The following is a 19,552-nucleotide window of genomic DNA, read 5'->3' as shown; positions in this document are numbered from 1 at the left end:
AACTATTAATTTAAGATGATGTTTATTGGCGTTAATCAATCTCAAGGTACAATCACTTTAATGGAGCTTTATTAGACTGGGTGTCATTCCAAAGAGTGGTAGATACGTAGGTTTTTGTTTTCCTGTTCACCTGCAGGAAAATTCCTCCAGTGTCTACTAACGCAGCATCAGTTCGTGCACCACATCGGACAAACTCAATGCCTGCTTCACAGTATGGTGTCAGTGCAGCAGGTTTCCTCTTACCCACCACGGTTATGTCATCGCCAGCATTGGTGTCTCCTTCCTGCGTGTCTCTGAATAATAAATCGGTACCATCCCATGGAACGACACTAAATGCCAATCCTGCAACTTTGGGTGCGGTGGATCCTGTCTGCAGTATGCAATCAAGACAAGTGTCTTCATCCCCTTCAACACCTACAGTGCTTTCCTCTGTACCTTCACCTATGCCCAGCAAACCTCAGAAAATTAAATCCAGCAAATCTTTTAAACCTAAGGAATCTTCTGCTGGCAGTGGCACCTGTAACAGTACCGGCAGCGTCAGTAGCAGCGGCGGCTCAGGAAAGAAGCGTAAAAACAGTTCCGCACTGCTAGCACCTTCTCATTCCACAGAGTCCTTTAGAAAAAACTGTGTGGTTAACTCTGGAAGCTCTGGGACCTCCTATCACCCGTCGGTGACAGCCTCGTCCCACAGCGTTGGCCTCAACTGTATGACGAGCAAAGCGAACTCTGTGAGCCTCAAACATGAGCAATCAGGGAGGGGTCCTCCGACCGGGAGCCCTGCGGAGTCGATAAAGAGGATGAGTGTGATGATGAACAGCAGCGACTCCACGCTCTCCTTAGGGCCGTTTGTTCATCAGTCCAGCGAGCTGACTGTAAATTCACACAGCAGTTTTTCACATTCGCATACTTCCCTTGACAAATTAATAGGAAAGAAAAGAAAGTGCTCACCTGGTTCAAGCAGCATAAACAGCAGCAGCAGCAGCAAATCAAACAAAGTTGCCAAATTGACATCGATGAACAATGTCCATGCAAAACACACTGGTGCAATCCCAGGGACACAAGGACTGATGAACAATTCTCTTTTTCATCAGGTATGAAATTTTGTCTCAAACTAAGCCACTATGAACATGCCTCTTCACGTGCTTACGTTAGAGGTGTTCTCTTAAATATTAGTTAGCCAATTTCAGAGTGATAGTTCTCTTTTTTTGTCCACTGTCCATTTTACATGGTTTCATAGTACATTTACACAAGATTTTTATAAACACTCTCATAAAGTGTAGCTTTCTTTTTTTTAAATAACCTTAAATATGACTTTCCAAGTTCCTTAGATGTTGCCTGTGAGTTGCTTTCAGATGAAATTCAGTCCTCACATTTGAAAAAAAAAATAAATCTAAAGGTAAATGTTGCCAGCCAACTGTGGGACTGAGATGTGTGTCTCAGCCTGACTCCTTGTTTCTGTGTCAGTAGCAAACATTCTACAAAGTGGAACATAATGATGCTGATAACACAACTGTGATACTGTGATAAAATAAGCCTATTATCCCAAGGTGTCATTGACTAACTTCTTAGTAATAACAAGATTAAATGTTATAAATAAGATAGAAACCTTGATAGTCAGTAAAGCAAGCAGATTGAGTATAGAGGAAGCAGATCTCATGGATACGTAAAATCCCATTTTAAAATTTAGTTTGGGGTTTTGTGTTTAGTTGTTTTTTTGGATATTTTTAAATAAATCACACTGGAACAGTAGTGTATCAGGAGGGAAGGTTATTGAAGTTAAGATGACAGAGAATTTAGGAACCAGTAGCTCAGACTTTGTAATAAAACTATGCAAATTGGCTTGGAGGATCAATTGGAGGGGCAAAAATAATTGGATACAGCTCGAAGAGAGTACAGAAGATGGAATTTCAGAGCGTGGCTTTAGAACTGGAGTCTTTGAGATGGAAAACCCAAGAAACCTTTTGTTTCCTCTGGTGCTAATAACCTAAAATCTGTGTACCTGGAGAGCTAAGAGGTCAGTAAGAGCTTTTTCAGAATGGTTTTTGGATGTTCAGTTTCAGCCATAGAGGAAGATTCTCATCATTGTGTTGTGCTTACTGTAACAAATTTAGCAATGTGAGATTTTTTTTTTCCTCCTTTTATTTTTGGACTTATTTACATTGCATAGTTGAAATAGTAACTATTAGATAAAGGATAAATATAATGTGAGTGAATGAAGGAAGGAAATAGTGTCTGAAATCAGTATCAGTTTTAAGGAAGGAAATAATGCCTGAAACCGTTAAGAGCTCTAGCTTGAGAATTGTCAAGCCTTAGAGAAGCCAGCCACATACTAGTGGTGTTGCGTTGTGCCTGGTGATTCTCCCCAAAATATGCTCTTGTCGTCCAGAAAATGTCTTTTAAGGGCATGTGCTATGACAGCCTGGCTCACTCATCCTTCTCTCCCTTTTGCTTGCTCAAAAGCCAAAGGCACGTCCCTGACAGCTGAATGCACCCCGGTGAGAAACGGACTGGACAATTTTCACTACAAGCAAAACCTCTATCTGGATTTCTGGACTCCAAGATGCCTTGACTTTTCCCAACTTCCCATGGTCCTCAGGTGTGGAAATCTACTGGACTGTCACTTAAAACAAGGAATTTCCCTGAAGCCATGTCTGTAGCAGCGAATATACTAGAAATGGACACTGGATGAAGTTCAGCCACAAAGTTGCTCTTATCAGTGTTAAGGGTGGTCTGGACTTTTGCTACACAGCTGTTAGATTTTACTTACAGGAGTACATCGTCTTGCCACTATTTGACATAGATTGGTTGGGCAAAGGAATGTTTTCTGGGGGGAAATAAACATTACTGTTGACTTATTTTTATACTGATGGTGTCTTTTGTAGGTGATAGCTAACCAGACAGACACCCTCAATGGAGAGGACCCCGCAACAAGGGGAAAAACGTGTGAGGCACAACGGAAAGAAGCCCTCAAGAAGGGAATATGGCTTTAGCGTTTTTATAGCAATGTTCCTGTAACGGAATATCAAAATAGCACAATTCAAAAAATAGTCTGTGTTTTGCCCAGCCTTTTGCAAGTAATTTGGGATAAGAAACTATCAGGAGTTTAAAAAGAAATCAACAAAACCCAGAAAAACTTGTTTGAGGCCATCGCTCAAAAACAAGTATAAAAATGTCATACTTGCATGATGCGAAACCTATTTCCTATTCCTTTGAAAAAGATTTGATTGCCGAAGAAAAATTGAACTTTGTTTTTTAAAAAAATCCAAACCCATCAAACAAAGGCAAATAACCTCTACAACTATATGCCCAAAGAACGTTATTTATTGACCTGTATACCTTTGCTATTTAAAAAGAAACAACAGCTGTATTGGTTAAATAAGGCTGGATAGCCCTTTTAAGACTAAGTATTTAAAGTATTTAAATATTTTCTAAACAACCTAAAGTCAGTGACTTTATGCCTTGTTTGTAGAACTAAATTGTTAACGTGTTATGCTTTCAGCCACGCAGTAAGGTGGGTTTTTTTCCAAAATTCTGGATTAAACACCAATTTGACAGCCGAGTTCACCGTAAAGTGCAGATGTCGTTTCATTCTCATCGCAATCGTCCCCCACCGGCCCAAGCTTTACGAATAAAAGGGGCTTTACACAGTTTTATATAGTCCAGTCAATTTTTATGAAGTATTTTCTCTTGCTTCAAAACACCTCAAAAGTGAATTCTGCTAAAGGGCTTATTGTATTATGATTTGGTTCGTCTGGATGTTTTTGTTACTTTTTAAACATCAGGTAAAGTCTCAAAACTGACTAAACTTGTGTTAAGGAGGCAAAGGAAAGGAAAACCAGTTCCTAACCCAGAAGGTATTTTATTTTCTGCCTTAAAGGGGCACCAGCTATTGCTGAGAAGAGACAATCTGAGCCTGCCCAGCTGTTGGCGTAGCCCAGCCTGCCCGGTTCTGGTGGCAAGTGGTACATCAGGGAATCCAAAGCCACTCTGAGTAGCAGTTGCTTTGTTGTTTACCTAACGATGCTTTCAGTTTAAACTGAACTTGCTTCGAAATCGTTCTAATACAGCAAAACAATGAGAAGCCTCTATGCAGACGTTTTAGCTTTGAATTTGAAAAGATCGCATTGAGAAAGCAACGTACTAGAGACACTTATTATGCAAACTAAAAAAAAAAAAAATAGCTTTTCAGGAACAAAAGGATTTGTATTTATTAAGACGCCCTGTTAAAAGGATTATTAGGACTGCGATTGGTTTAATGTAAAAGGAACCAAAGCGCTATGCCACAAAGAGAAATCAAAGCGTATAAAGCGCTGCACGTTTGGAGTGAAATCCACGCTCTGATGAAGTCCCTGGGGCAGAGCTGCCGCTTCAGGAGAGCGTCAGTCACAAGTGCAATTGGACTCTTGATAGGCACAAAGGTAAAGGAAACAAAAACTTGTCACGATTGAGCGCTAGCGATTCTGTGATGGAACTCTCCTCTGTGTTTCTTTTTAAGGTTCTGTTGATCTGAAAGCATAAACGGCAAACTCGTGCTCCTTCAGTAGCCTGCAGACGTGTTGCAAGGTGAATTCCTGATCTCTGCTCGTACAGAGCTGATGTTTGCAGCCCCCTGCGGCGTGCGGTTTAAGCTGTTGGGTGTAAAGCGTTAGAACATCGTAAATTCTGTCTGCCCTTGAGCATAGACCTGCTTCAATATTATGTTTTAGATCTTGGTTATAAGCAGAACATTGTTCCTGAAGCTTTTATTGTCACATAGTTCTTAACTGTAAATAACTAAGGAAGCTTAAAATGAATTTTCCTTGCAAAATTGAATTTGCAGTGGCTGGGTTGTTTCTAGACAGATTTTGGTATTAATTTAAGATATACAGTTTTTATAGTCTTTCCAACTTCTCGTTATGACTCCTGCAGTTTTCTTAACCTAAAAAATTGCTGCAATGATGAACAAAGAATTATACAAGAAAAAGAAAAAAAAACATACTTTTGTATCTTTATTTTGGAATTTCTTGTTCTATTATAAATATTGAAGTATCCCTATTTCAGAAGACATATTTTGTTAATTGATTGTACATATTTAAATATGTATTTTTGCACAGGTCTTTTTTTCTTATATCCAGTTTTGGTACAACTGAGATCATCTAGTATTTATTTATTAATTAATTAAAAAATAAACAAAAAAAAATAAAGGGGGGGGGGGCGCGGGGAAAGAAGCAAATACCTTTTTATAATTTGAAGTGGTTCACTGCCAAGCCAATAGTCTAACATGCCTACTTTTGCGAACTGAAGGGGACGCCTCCGTTTTTGTGAAAGCCGCGTCCCTTTCCACGTCTTGGGAGTGAACCCACGCCCAGCGCCGCCCGGGTCCTGTGCCCGGGCTCTGCCGCGGGACCCCGAGCGCAGGATCGGGGCCCAAGCGCTCGCTCCGGCGTCGCTCGTCGGTTGCCCGATTCCCAGAAGATGACATTTAGTGAAGTGACACACTGCTTCTCAGTTTGTTTTTTTATTTGATTTTTATCTTTTTTTTTTTTGTAGTGTTTGTGTGTGCGCGTGCGCATCCGTGTGGGTCTCATGTGGTTTAAAACTAACGGAAAAACTGAAAGTGCCTGATATAACTAGTTTTAAGCTTGGACTGTTTAGACAGCTTCTCCTTAAAAGACTTGAATGTTCAGTTGAAATTTTGGAGCTTGCTTTTTCCACCTATCTATAATATATTTGTGTGTGTATCTATGCATACACGCACATATATGCGTATATTTCCTGAAAGTAATGGATTGACAAAAGAAAGCGAACGATGCTGGTAACTGTTGTAAAATCTTTTAATTAGAGTACCTTGTGTTGGAACAATCCCAGTGATAACATATTCGATACAATGCCAAGGGTTTGAAATATGGTTTTAACCAGCAGTTTATTTAACTGTCTCATTTTGGGTAGAGAAAGGGGGGTATTCGTAAATGAAAGAACTTAGAAAATGTCCAAAATAGCTGGTATTCCAGGAAAAGAAACAAACAAAACCAAGTAAGTACCTCTTGAAACCATTAAAAAACAAAGATGTGAATTCCACATGACATTTTTAAGGCAGTTGTCTTCCTGTTAGAGTTCTCTTGCCAAGGAATCTCTTTCTCGTCTTTCACTCATTCTGTCCTGGAGGAGGGAATTGGGCTTAGAAAGATTCTTACATGTTCCACTGTCCAGCAGAAAAGAATTATTTTTACCTTTTGTGCAAGATATTTTACGTTTTAAAGGTAACTTTACGATGAGCACTACATAATGTCAATGTGAATGTAGGCCTTGAAAGCATCTTGCTCGGTGTTGAGCCTGGTTCTAAAAGCAATCTCCTGTGTAAAATGTGTGAATAGTTCGATAATTTGTATACATAATCAAGAGCATCTGATCAGCTGAACTCTGTGTTGGCTGCTGTATAGTACATGAACAAATGTCATGGGATAGAAAGATTACTTTGGATATTTAAAAGAAAAAATAAATATATAGTCTATTTGTTTTGTAACAAGTTTCTGTAAATAAAATAATTTATACTATTTATAAGAAAAAGTTGTGCTTTGCTTCATGAAAAAGATTAGTTTGTTGAACAAACATGTTACTAAACAAGGCAATAAAATTAGGACTTTTCAATAAATGAGGTTGGTTGCATGGAATACATTATATGTTTCTGCTTCATTATAAAGTCATTCACCATTAAAGGAAAACATTCTCTGTATCAGTGCCTATGTGAACTAATTTCAGACAATTGGATCTGCTCAAATTCTGTCACTGCAGCCCAGCACCGCGGGGGTGGCACAGAGCTGGCCCGGCAGGATCGGATCGGGGCGTTTGTCCCTGGTTTTGAGAGATGCCTGTGTCGGCTCCGCAGTATTTTCCCTGCGCAAAGGACGCTTTGGGTGTTTTTATTTACCCAAGGTTCACGCTTTGTATCGTTTTCTAAACAGAAAAAGGAGAAGCAGCTGTTACAACCCCAAATGCAGTATGTTGAATGATCGTGGGTTGGGTTTTGGGGGTTTTTTTTTTGGTTTTCTTTTTTCCTTCTCTAAAAGCATCTTCCGTGTTTTCCCCGTTTCAAACGCGGTGTGAGAATTCAACAGGTTACATCCTCTCCCAGGCTTTTCTCTGCATGCGACTCAGGCCGCGCGTGTGACGGTGACATCTGAGGAGCAGCTGGTAAAACCGGTAAAACGCCTGTTAGTGGGATAGAACGGCGTGGTTATATCCATGGCAATGCTTCCTTTATTTTCTCCCTCTCTTCTTTCTTTTGTTTTTATTTTCCTTTTACAACAGTAAGAACAGTTTTCCCAGTCATCTGGAATAAAAGCTACAAGATTTAACAGAAGGGTCGGGCAGCAAGCAGTGTCTGCTTTGCCTTTTTACAGTGAGTACTTTAATATTTCTACATTTAAATTTTTGCGTTGACTGAAGATTTTCACTTATTTTTTTTGCCTCACCATCCTGAAAATACCTTTTCTAGTGGCAATTTCTGATTTGTGCTCCACTCGATCAGCTGCTGGCAGCGGTGGCTGTGCTGGGCTGTACCGGTGATGGGAGCTGGGCTCGCTGCTTCTCGTCGTGTTCAGGCAAGTCCGTGACCCTGACCTGCACCTGCCTCAGGACTGAAGGATTAACTCCACGTTTAACTGCGTTTAAAATAGGGATCCGCATCCCTGAAAACGTGGTAAGGTGAGGAAAGAGGAGGAAAGGTGGGATTATGCCGTGTAACTGTGAGCTTGCATTGCAGAGCTGCTCGCTGGGTTATCGCTTCTCCCAGTGACTCAGCTCAGTGCAGGGGTTTGTTGTGACAAATACTGTCTGGCCAGGTGGTGGAGTAGAGCCCCCTAAATACAGACATCACTCATAGAATCATTTCGGTTGGAAAAGACCTTTAAGTCCAACCATTAACCCAACGCAGCCAAGTCCACCTCTAAACCACATCCCTAAGAACCTCATCTATGCATCTTTTAAACCACTCCAGGGATGGTGACTCCACCACTTCCCTGTGCAGCCTGTTCCAATGCCCGACAACCCGTTCTGTCAAGATGTTTTTCCTAATACCCAAACTAAACCTCCCCTGGTGCAACTTGAGGCCATTTCCTCTTGTCCTATCACTCTTTACTTGGGAAAAGAGACCAACCCCCACCAGGCTACAACCTCCTTTCAGGTAGTTGTAGAGTGGATAGAAAATTTCTCTCTTACCGCTCATTGTCTCATAGGAAAACACTCCAGTTTATGTCCAGGAAGAGTTAGTTACTTGGTGACATGGGAATTCCAGCCTGATAGTGCGCGCAACACAAATCCAAGTGTCGGGGGTTCTCTGTGCGTATGGCTTTGGGTACATGCACATATTGTCGATGCCCTTTGCATTTAAAATGGAAGCTTGTGAGTGTCCTTTGAACCCAAAGGTGTTTGCCTTCTGGTGGAGATGTGTTGGGCTCAAAGGCCACAACCTGCCTTGGGTAGGAAAACTTCTAAATGCAGGTCCTGCACCTGCGGCAGGTGCTGCTCTGCAGGTGGGGGTGCGGAGCTGCCCAGTGCCCTCACTGCCAACAGCCCGGCCTTTGTAGTACAGCAACTGCTGAAGCAACCTGCGCGAGGGCTGGCAATCGGTGTTATTTGAGTGCAAATCACTGCTGGTTCATTATTATCACGTTCTGCTGCAACAAATACTCAAACACACGTGGCTTGTAGGATCCACCACGGGGCTCATAATTTGACTGAATGCTTTTCTCAGTGCTTTGGCTCAGAACTGTGTTAGCTGCTGGATTTGTTCCTAGCAAGCAGCATGGGATCTTTGTCATGGAAAAGCAGCATATGCTTGTGTGTGTGTTTGGTTGGTTTTTTGGTGGTTGTTTTGGTGTGTGGTGTGTGTTTGTTTGTTTAATCTGGTTGGTTGTTTTTTTTCTGGCCCACCAAAATTTAGAGGAGTTTCAGAAACCTCTTTTGAAGTTGTTCAAACTAACCTGGATTCAGGCCTTCTGGCAAAGGGTGAAAACTGGCCTGATAAATGCTGTAAAAAGGCTTTGTCTGAGCCAACAAGAAATGGCTGGAGTTGACATCTGCAGCCAAATGGGTACAAAACCTTTGTTCAGCATCAGCAGGGACAGTGTGTTGCTGCCCAGATTAGGTGCTCTCTGCCAAAGAATGTTTGCACACAAACGAGATTTCAACCACTTCGTAGCAGAGCTGTAGTAACAAACCCTGCAGTACCCCGTGGCCCATCCTTCCCTCCCATGTTTCCACAGCTTAACGGCAGTGGGTGTATTGCAGAGCGAGGGGGAAAGTGTCTCCGTGGTGTGGCCGCATCTTGAAACCTGTGTCTGGTTCTGGCCACCTTGCTGCCAGCGTGAAGTCAGCCTTCCAAAGTGAAACTGGAGAATGGCATTAGTTCAAGGAACCGCAGGAGCTTTAACGATGAGAGAAGAATGTACAGCTTTGGCACGTGGACTATCAATCCAGGGAAAGGTGTCAAGACAGAGGAATGAACGGGTGTGTCTGGAGTGCCACTCACAATCAGAGTTAAAGAGGTGGAAATAGTGAGATGAAATAACCAAAGGTAAAAGTAACGTGCCCAGGGGATGGTGAGAGGTAATTTGAAGTTACTTCAGGGTTTAAAGGAAGCAGAAATCCCATTGCTTCAGATTTGACACGGAAACTGAAGTAGGCAGTTAAAAATGATAGAATAGAATGAATTGTGCCCTTGACCAGCTCAAGGCCTGGTCACCTTGGACCCCTCTTTGGAAAAACAATTATGTACCAGGTTACTACTTCTTTTTTTCTTTCTCAGGAGAGCAGTGTCAGCAGCTGCTCTGGCTGTACTTTGTGTAGCCAGCTGTGCGTTTCAGGAGGTGTTGATTTTCCCTACAACTGTCCAGAACCTGGCATGACTGAGAGGGCGAACTGCTGCTGAAAGCCTGAAATTGTTCAGGTAAAATTGCTGCAACCTTCTTGCCAGGACTGACTTACCCAAAAATATTTGTCAAGAAGTGCTGCAGGTTCCTCCCAGATTCTGCTTCACAGGGCATATGTGAGATCAGAAAATGAGCAAGGCAAGTTGAGACCTTTGAAAAATTGTCTCTGGTACAATCATAAATTTTTTAGATGACACTGAGATTTTCAATGAAGATTCTCTCTAGAATTCATGTATTGGAGGCACACTGAAAATGACTTCTCATTTTGCTCCGGTAGAGTATGTGCGTTTCTCTTTTGAATGTTCTGATTTTTCAGTTAACTGAGCAGAGAACACCAGGTCCTGAAATGCTTGGTTCCCACAGGTGAGAATGAAAGAAAAAGTGAAAGGTCTACAAATATCTTACGGCACACTAAGAGTCTTTAGTAAGACTTTTATTTTCCTCACAAAGTAGACATTTCTGGGTTTTTTCTGTTGCTTTTACCTACCCTAAGAAGCAGCAAGATTTCTCTTGAGCGACTGAAGCCTATGTTAGGACTAGTTTTCTAAAGTGTCTGTTCATTTCCACTGACAGCTAAATTATATATGGTAATACACAAGCTGAATGGAAATACTGAGATTCATCTCAAAAAACTCTGATATAGTTAATTAAGGCCAGTTCCAAGTATAAATATGTTGGAAAGGAAAATTAATCTGTGCAGCAGAAAAGCAACCCCTCACTTCAGTGACACCTATGGCCCAGAGTGTCTGTAGTATGTGTGGTCTTCTGAGATGCTTGACGTTTGCATGTATGGAAGGTGGAAAAGATTTTATCAAATGACAGCCAGAACTAAAGTCTTCTTAGCTGTTTGTACTTTATCTGATATGGAACAGATCTAGAAAAACTGAGAGATTATTGCAGCTCTGAAAAGTCTGAATATTGGCTTAAGTTAATTAAAACATTATAAGAAGCGATATGTGCGTGAACACACAAAATACAGAATCGCTAGCTGACCGCATGGTAAGCAAAGCAGGGTTCTCTTTTATTGCTCTCATTATTCCAAAGAAAGTGAAGATCAAAATTTTTTCTAATTAGTAGTTTGAAATTTAAATCCTTAAACTTCAGTGAAGTAGCTGCCACTTGGAAACAAACCAAAAAACCCAGCACAGGTTCTAGTAAGCAGTGAAAGAAAACCAAAATCATCGGGTTGTATTTTAAGTTTCAGAACAGTTCAACAGAGAATATTAATGGACCCTCAACATTGTGGCTGAGGAGTCTGACCTCAGGTGGGCAGCAGTGACCCACAGATGGGAGGTCCCCTGTGATGTCCCTGCAAGAGGAGCAGGCAGGTGACATCCAGCTGTTTTGGCTGCTGGACGGTCGCCTCCAACTGTCAGGGTCACCCTGTGGGCGTAGCTACCTGTTGGGGTTACTGCAAGTGCGAAAAGTCGCACTGAATGCAGACAGTAATGGGATCCTGTTGCTAAGGGCCGTGGCATCAAACAGCCACCAGAGCTAAGTCACCGACTTTCTTTAGGAGGAAAAAAGAAACCGCAAGCCAAGGCAGGCGGGTGACAGCTGCAGCCGTAGGCTCTGCTGCGGCCAGAAACCGTGTGTCATCAGCACGGCAGCAGCCGACTTGGAACATTTATTCCTCAGCAGCTGTGAAGACAGAAACCGTAACCCCCTACAGTATTTGATCAGTTGTGTCAAACTGCAACAGCACCTTCCACTGTTCCTACCATCATTTTTGACATCTGCAAATCTAACAGAGGAAGTAATTTCAACTGTAAGGCTTTCCTAATGATGTGCCAACTTTCTTTCCAACAGCTAGCAAAAAGGTGAAGGAGAGGCTACTTAAGATAAAAATGTTCCCAAAGTTGTGGTCCTTACAGTTTTTGTGGTTATGTTACTGCTTCATCCTTATTTCTTCTCCCTCAAGCTGTAATCCTCTTGTAACAAGAATTCGTGCTGTCTGGGCAGCACACAATCTCAACAGATTTTTTTTTGGCTACTTTACTATTGTGCAACTGATTCCTTTCACCTTTGATTCAAATACAGAATCCTTAAAGAAGCAAGCATAGAATCGCCCTTAGTTCTCTCTGTTCACAGCTCTTGACCCTGCTTTGCTATTAAATAGTGAATGCTGTATACACAGTCAAGTAAAGGAACAAAGTATATTACAAGAGATCACCAACTGTATAATACATTTAATAAATGAACTGGGATCCATACACCAAAAGAGAACGTTGTTTACTTAATGAGGTGGAAAGTAAAAACGCTACCTCTCTCGCTAGTAATTTTTTTTACCTACAGTATACCAAGTTATACAATATATTTATAGGTTACTTCCAAAATGTTTTAAACATCTAAATTTTGCATTCCCTTGCATTAAAAAAATTACATATTAATTACTCTGGAAAGTTTCTGAACTCTGTTTAGCAGCAAATCTCCTTTCTTGATGGTTTCTTGGTACTGCCAATTCTTGCTATCAGGCCTAGGAATTGGGGGGAAAGAAAAAAAAAGTTTAGAATTGAGAATATGTTTTACACCAGTGCACTTGTGTAATAAGTGTAATAAATATAAAAATGTACAGAATTCAACTGGGCTGTCACAAACAATTTTGAGGAATTGATAGCATACCTGTTGGTTTCTACAATCTCATTTACTTTGTCTATTTTGCAATGTAATCGCCCAGCTGCAATAAATCTTGAAAGCTCCCTAAGTAAAGAAGAGAAAAAGGCAGTTAAATCATGTTTCACCAACGACTTGTCAACCTACCAGCTCTGAACCTGCTGGTACGAAAAAGTGTCACCGCTCTTGTATTTCTGAAACAACAGCCTATATATTTTCATAAGGTATCTTATGCATCCTCATCTTATTAAAGCTTGGATATTACTCAAAAGAATAATCATTCTAGGGATCTGCATACAAAACATCTTAGAACCTTCTTCTCAGGCCAAAGTGTCATACTTGAATTAGTACAATTTATCACTCAGCTGAGCATCAACTGCTCTTCAAGCTCAAAGGCAGCAGGCATGTCGTGTGCCTATTTGGAATTCGGCCTGAGGTAAATATCTTCATGCCAGTCAGTTCATTAGAAAAGTCTCTTAATAGCTCCCTACTCTCTAGTAGCTCTAAATATGCTGCTTTTTTTTATTATTATTATTATTTTGCTTAATCAGCTGGTGGTCCACAGCACATGTCTGATGGTAGAAGAAAACATTACTCTGATCAACAGTAAGACAAGTTACAACTAGTAATAAATTACTGGAAGCATAAGAACTATTCATAGTATGACTTCAAAACATTTGCCTTTGAATTGAATGGTATTTAGTTTATCTTGAAACCCCTATTAATTAATTTCTGAATGTTTCAAGCAGTATTCTGTAACACTTTTCTGTGTTGGAAAATCTGAAACCTCTCTATGAAAGAAAAATGACTCTTGTGAAGGCATCTGACACAAACTGTCTCATGTACACAGAGAAAAAGTCAATTTCTCACTCCAAGACAGTTCTCATCATGATCTGAATCTGTTTGTTTTACCCTAGGAAAGAATTACAAATTGAGACCACAGTGTATGTTTGATTTAAGTGAAAAGCAGCAGATCCTGTCCACGTACTAGAAAGAAAACAGAACTAAAGGAGGAGACTTTTGGGGTACATAAAGTGTGCAGATCCCCAAAGTTGTAATAGTTAAGTTTTTGCATAGTTGTTAATTAAGTCATCCTCCAAAATCCTAAGTTTCATAGCACATGGAGGTCAATAGATAGAGCACTATAAAAAGTTACTAATAAAAGACTACATTCTCATATGGCATTTCGAGTGAAAGATATACTGGAAAAGCTGTCATAAGAAAACGCGATCAAATTATTTTCTTTACTGAAACATAAGGTTCACTTAAATTCAGCCAAGCTCTTCCATAGAAACATGACTTGCCATGTTTAAAATCAAAGTAGAATATATTCATAACGGGATCATCATAAATAATTAAAAGGTGTAAAGTGAGATCTTTATGAACTTAAAAAGTCAAATAACTTACTGATCTATGAATTCTACACTGACTCCAAATGCTTCTGCCATGTATCCCAGTGTCAATGACCGGTAAGACTCTAGGAGCTGACTATACGCGTGAATCCTCATTTCCCGTACGTAGTATCGATAGTGAGGTGCAAACAGCCAATCCTTCTTCATCTCTTGCTCTACAATAGCTGAAAAAAAAAAAAAGGTCAGTAATATCTTAGAAATGTAAAATATCAGTTAAGTAAACGAAACACAGAACACCAGTTAATACGTAATCAGCATGAACGTTATAACTATATTGTATCCTTACATACTTCAGAATCTGAAAGGTATTTTACACTAAAGAGAAATTCGTATAATCCGCATCAGTTCTAGAATCAGAAGCAGCAATAACATGCAAACAAGATTGCAGCAAAGCTAATGATCCTGTTTGTCAGCAGAGAATCCTCCTTTCAGGGTGTTGGTTCTCTGTCGTGCTCCTGGGTGACCACCTTCCTGAGGGCAAGTGCTGGGATCTGCTGTCCCACAGGAGCAGAGTGGTGCTGGGAATCAGCAGTACTAGGGATGTAACTACTTGAAGAAACATTGTTACCCAAAGCTGCCTAAGGAAATGCCATTACCTTCCCAGTACTAGCTCTTAAATTAGCTACAAGGATTTCCAGGCACCGAAATAACTTTTTCTCCTGTTTCAGTTCTCAGCTAGTGAGAGGGTCAGGAATAGAGAAATGTTGCCCTTAGCTCTTAATCTCAGCAGGCTGAACCTTCCACAAACTGAAGGGATCTTACTTTCTTGTATTCGAAATCTCACAGAAGAAAAGCAAGCAGTCTGAGAACTGGCATTTATCTTACAGGTTGGGATTTTGGGGCCTTTAGACTATAGGTCATGTAGTTTCCTATCAAACATAAAACCCTTCAGAGCTTCCCCATCTGACCTGTCTTTTCAGGTGAGACAACGTTCCAAAGCCATTTTCAAAATGCCTTCCCACCTAATCAGATGGGATCTTTTGAAAGCTCACTGGATGCAAAGGTTGGCTGGTTGGTTGGTTTGCTTGAAAAATCAAACAGCAGTGAATTTTAGGTCATCGTTTAAAAAAAAGAATCTTCTTTTTTTTTTCCCCCTGCATAAAGTATCTTTAGACTGTAGCTACTCCCTGAAAGTTGTGGATGATTTGAAAGAAATAAGTGAAGTACCTGCAATAGTATTGTAGAGAAGAACACAGCCTTACCTAATGACTGGAAAAAAGCAGCATAACGGCATTCGTACAGGGAAAAGAGATACTGCCGTACAGCTGGCAAACTGTGTAAGACTTCCAGAATCTCTGCTCCTTTAATAACCTGAAAGCAAACAAACGTATTTAAATGGCATCACTTTCAACCCAGAGATAAAAACGTTAAAGAAAGGCTGTGTCTGTTTGAACCGGTGTTTCCATCTGCTTTCCTTACCTTTTCCCTCAGGTCAGGCCTGTCCAGTGCAATCATGCTGACATAGACTGTATATGTTACAAATGTTTTGTAATCCATAAGTTCATAGGATGTAAACGTTGAAACGGTATCAAGGAAGAGCTCTGCTGCTTGTTTGAAATCACGAATAGCTACACAGTAAAGGCCCTGGTACACTTTGAGACGATTTCTCCTGTCCCAGTCTCCTCCTTCTTCTATTAGACTTAAAACAGAACAAAAAGAAATTAAATTTACTTATGTAAATGAGTTATGTAGTAAGTGATAAGTAAGTAAGTGCAGTATATCAACTGATACCATGTGATCAGAGAAAGAATAACATGTTATGTTACAGTTTGTATATACGCCTCTCAGGTAGGAAAGTGGCTTCCTAGGGACAGGAAAGGCCAGACGCTTTTGCACAGTGCAAGTTTCAACTGAAAGGAAAAGTTTACAGCCTCTAAGCTTGTGACAACAGTCTTTTGAAATCTGCAGGTAAATAGTACTGTCAGCCTCAGCTGTGGCAACATATCTCTACTGCCTATGCTGCTAATATCTAAGCCATCCAATTAGCAGCACAGAAGAAATTAAAAAGTTGCCACTTTTGCACCAAAACACATGGTGCTGAGATGGGGCTCTTGCTTCTAAAGGAAAAGCTGTCACTTCACAGAGCCAGCTGGATGCACTGGCAGCAGCTGGATTCTGCTGCCAATCCTGCACTACGCTTTATCGTACAACCTAATAACACACGAAGTTATGTGTCTTCCAACAGTGACAGAACAGAAACGTGGGAGCAGGGGTGTGGGCTAGAAATTAAAATCAAGTCAGCTGCTAGAAAATAGCTGACATAAAATATTAACCTTTGTTTTCTCTTCCCTCTCATATAAAAAAAAATCCAGAAACAGGAATCTCTCTGGTACAAGGTAACATGCGCCCACCACTCTGTGCTTCTGTCTCACAACCAGTCTTAGTCATTTCTTGACAGCAAGAAATGACATGTCTTTTGTTAAGCCTTGTCTCAAAAGTGCTTTGGTGCACTCAAAGAACCCAAACGGTACCTTTTTGCCTTTTCAATGTTCCGTGTGATGAGGTCATTATCCATATAGAACAAGCCAATCCTTAGAAGATAGAACACGATATCCAGACGATGCCCCAGTGCCACAGTTTTGTCATAAGTCTTGCGGAACGCAGTCAGAGCTCCCTCCTAACAAGACAGCATTTTCTATGGTAAGAATGTTAAAAGCACCTAGAATATTTACAAAATGTCTGTTGTAAGTACACACGTTGTCTTCTGCTGATAGTTGTGACTTCATTAGTTTCTTACAGAACTTTAACATTATGTATTCTGAGTAATTCTAAGAATCAGAGTTTAAATAAAGTTAAAAGCACTGATCCTCATATATCTTTTAAATCTAAGGACTATGAAAATGTACTCTGTAATTTCAGCTACACTTTGTAAACAGCTTAGAAAAGTCTAAAAAACACAAGGAAACTGAAAAATAACCCTGCAAATAGAAAATAGGTTTTCTTTCAAGGGCTACTTCCTTTTTTTTCCCTAGATAACTTAAATTACAGTAACACCCTCCCCTGCTTCCTACCCATGTCTGAATCATGCCACAGAGAAAACACACTGCAAGTCACTCAGTGCTCACTGGAGCCTGTCCAGGTAAGAGGATTACAATGAAGTGTTTTTAATATGAGTCTACAAAGCCTCTGCCATGAACCCACCTTGTCCCCAATCCTGCACAGGTACTCAGCTTTGGCCATCATTGCATCCCGGATTTCACTCTCCCCCAAGATCTTTTCTGCATCTTCTAATTCGTTGTCAAGACGTTTCAATTCTTCCTCATTAGCTTTCTTCATTTTGTTCAGCAGATCTGTGTCTATCTGCCATTCCAGAGACTTGCAGAGAGCTTCATAATACGGAGCCATATCTGAAAGAAACACAGGAAGGGTTCTGCGATTAACTGCTGCAACAAGTGTGTGCATGTTTCCAGAGCAGAGTGCTGAAGGACAACGCGACTGACTGTCGATGCCAGCTATGTCCTTTCTATGATCAGTTACCTACTAAAAACAGACATGGCAGACCTGGTGTTTAAACAGGCCTTGCCCGTAATCCTTCTTTTTGCTGACTCGTTTCTATCCCTACTTTTTTTCCACCTCTCCCACTTGCACTTCTCTTACTATTTACATGACTCTGAGCAAACTGGACCCTGGTGCTCAACTCCTACCTCTTAAAACACCAGCACTACGTAACAGTGGCCAAAGCTGGGGACATGGCACCACCCTGATGTGTCCAAACCCCTCGCTACCCCAAATGACCCCTAGCACTCCCCGTTCTCCTTTGCTCCATGCCCCTGGGAACCAGGCACACACACACACACAAGATAACAAGTCTGATGAGGGAGCTGGGGCAGTTCAGCCTGGAGAACAGGAGGCTGAGGAGAGATCTTACCACTGTCGACAACTACCTGAAAGGCGTTTGGAGCATGGAGGGGGTTGGTCTCTTCTGCCAAGTAATAAGTGACAGGACAAGAGGAAATGGCCTCAAGTTGCACCGGGGAGGTTTAGATTGGATATTAGGAAAAATTTCTTCACGGAAAGGGTTGTCAAGCATTGGAACAGGCTTCCCAGGGCAGTGCTGGAGTCACCAGCCCTGAAGGGGTTTAAAAGATGCGTAGACGAGGTCCTTAGGGACATGGCTTATTGCCAGTCTGAGCTTATCGGCTGGACTCGACGACCTCGAGGGTCCCTCCCAACCACAACGATTCTCTGACTCTACAAACACTCCCCCGTTCCACACGGCCCTGGGATCAGTGATCACGGCCAGACCCGCTCCCTGCCCGCACACTCGTGCCTCCGGACAGGCAGAGCCGCCCCAGCCGGGTGGGGGAGGCCGAGCCCCCTGCCCCGCACACCCGGACACAACCCGCCCCCAGGCCACACTCACTGTGCAGCCGCACGGCCGCCATCAGCTCCTCGCGCGCCGCGGGGTCGGGCGCGCGGGGCCGGAGGCTGAGGAGGAAGCGGAGCTGGGCGATGCGGAGGTCGGGGTTCTTGGGCAGCCCCTCCTCCTCCAGGTTCTCCAGCGGCATTGCGGCGGCGGGACGGGACGGGGCACCTCGGCTCCGGTGGTGGCGGCGGCGCGGCCCAGTGACTCAGCCGCGACAGGCGGAAACGGCGGCGGGCTTCCGCCTCGCTGCGCCCCCTGCCGTCCCGGAGGCCCGCGTGTGCAGAGGGAGACGCGCATGCGCGAGGCGGTGCCTGAGAGTCTGCGGGGAGGGGGGCTGCGAGCTCTGCGGCGCGCATGCGCAGTGCGCTCCATAGGGAGCATGCAGGCTGTAAGGGAGGGATGAGCGTGGTTATAGGTGCGAGCGTGATGTGCGGGTTCTGGGCGTGGGCACGCACCATGTGGATAGAGAGGCTGTGCACAGCGTACAGTGTATAGAGGCTGAGCAGGCGGAAGCTCCAGGGGCAGTGCCTGTGCATAGGGCGAGCTATATATAGGGGCTGCAAACGCGCCGGCGGCAGGGGCTGCATCGCAGTTGTGCGGGCTATAGGAGCTGGGCACACAGGCTATAGGAACTGGGCACACATAGCGCGGGCTATAGGAGCTGGACATACACAGCGCAGGCTATAGGAGCTGGACACAGGCTATAATAGGAGCTGGGCACACGCAGCGGGCTGTAGGGGCCGCCCCTGCACAGTGCAGGCTGTAGGGTCCCTGCACGCGCAGTCTATAGGGTGCAGATGCACGGCTCGCTCTCTCCCACTGCCTCGAGGCGGGCCGGGGAGCCGGGGAGCAGCTCTCCCTGCACGGGGGTTCCGGCGGGTTTTGCGCAGCTGGTGCAAAATGGCTTTTCGGATGCTTGGTGCAGTGGGCACAGGGCAAGCAGAGGCGCTTCAACGGGATCTCAACTTTCACTGGGGAAAAAAAAAAAACCACAATAAAAAAAATTTAAAAGTAGGTCTGTAACCTTCATAGTTGCAGGAAAAAGCTTACCTGCGTTACCTGAAAGCATACCAGTGGCTCAAAAAGCCAACAAGACAAGTAAACGGAACTTTCTAGCCCACATTGCCACGTATTTTTCATTTAGCTTCTCTTAACATTTCTCCATCTCTTTATTAAGTATCTCTCCTTTTTTCTGACCTCATGCAACACGTGCCACCAGTACCAGGGGCTGGAGTGTGTTCCTGGCAAGTGTC

At 42.7% G+C, this 19,552-nt stretch overlaps 2 protein-coding genes across 6 annotated transcripts in view; one reads left to right on the top strand and one right to left on the bottom strand.

Annotated features, from left to right (window-relative positions):
* Positions 1–6,712, top strand: part of ATXN7 (ataxin 7) — an 89,675-nt gene extending 82,963 nt beyond the window's left edge. For all 5 annotated transcript variants that reach the window (XM_065845348.2, XM_065845349.2, XM_071813270.1 and 2 more), the window contains 2 exons: positions 137–1,091; positions 2,461–6,712. In XM_065845348.2, the coding sequence (XP_065701420.1) occupies positions 137–1,091; positions 2,461–2,478 (973 nt within the window). In that variant the 3' untranslated portion in view covers positions 2,479–6,712. The remainder of the gene's footprint in view (positions 1–136; positions 1,092–2,460) is intronic.
* Positions 6,713–12,082: 5,370 nt separating this feature from the next.
* PSMD6 (proteasome 26S subunit, non-ATPase 6) lies at positions 12,083–18,540 on the bottom strand. The gene is made up of 8 exons (XM_065845924.2): positions 18,297–18,540; positions 17,075–17,280; positions 16,405–16,550; positions 15,353–15,572; positions 15,136–15,244; positions 13,929–14,097; positions 12,531–12,608; positions 12,083–12,384 (listed from the first exon to the last, which is right to left on the bottom strand). The coding sequence occupies exons 1-8, from the start codon at positions 18,439–18,441 to the stop codon at positions 12,288–12,290; spliced, it is 1,170 nt and encodes a 389-aa protein (XP_065701996.1). The 5' UTR covers positions 18,442–18,540; the 3' UTR covers positions 12,083–12,287.
* Between the last annotated feature and the right edge of the window lie 1,012 nt (positions 18,541–19,552).

Source organism: Patagioenas fasciata, chromosome 10, assembly GCF_037038585.1.
Source record: "Patagioenas fasciata isolate bPatFas1 chromosome 10, bPatFas1.hap1, whole genome shotgun sequence".
Classification (NCBI taxonomy): domain Eukaryota; kingdom Metazoa; phylum Chordata; class Aves; order Columbiformes; family Columbidae; genus Patagioenas; species Patagioenas fasciata.
This window is presented reverse-complemented; position numbering and strand designations above follow the sequence as displayed.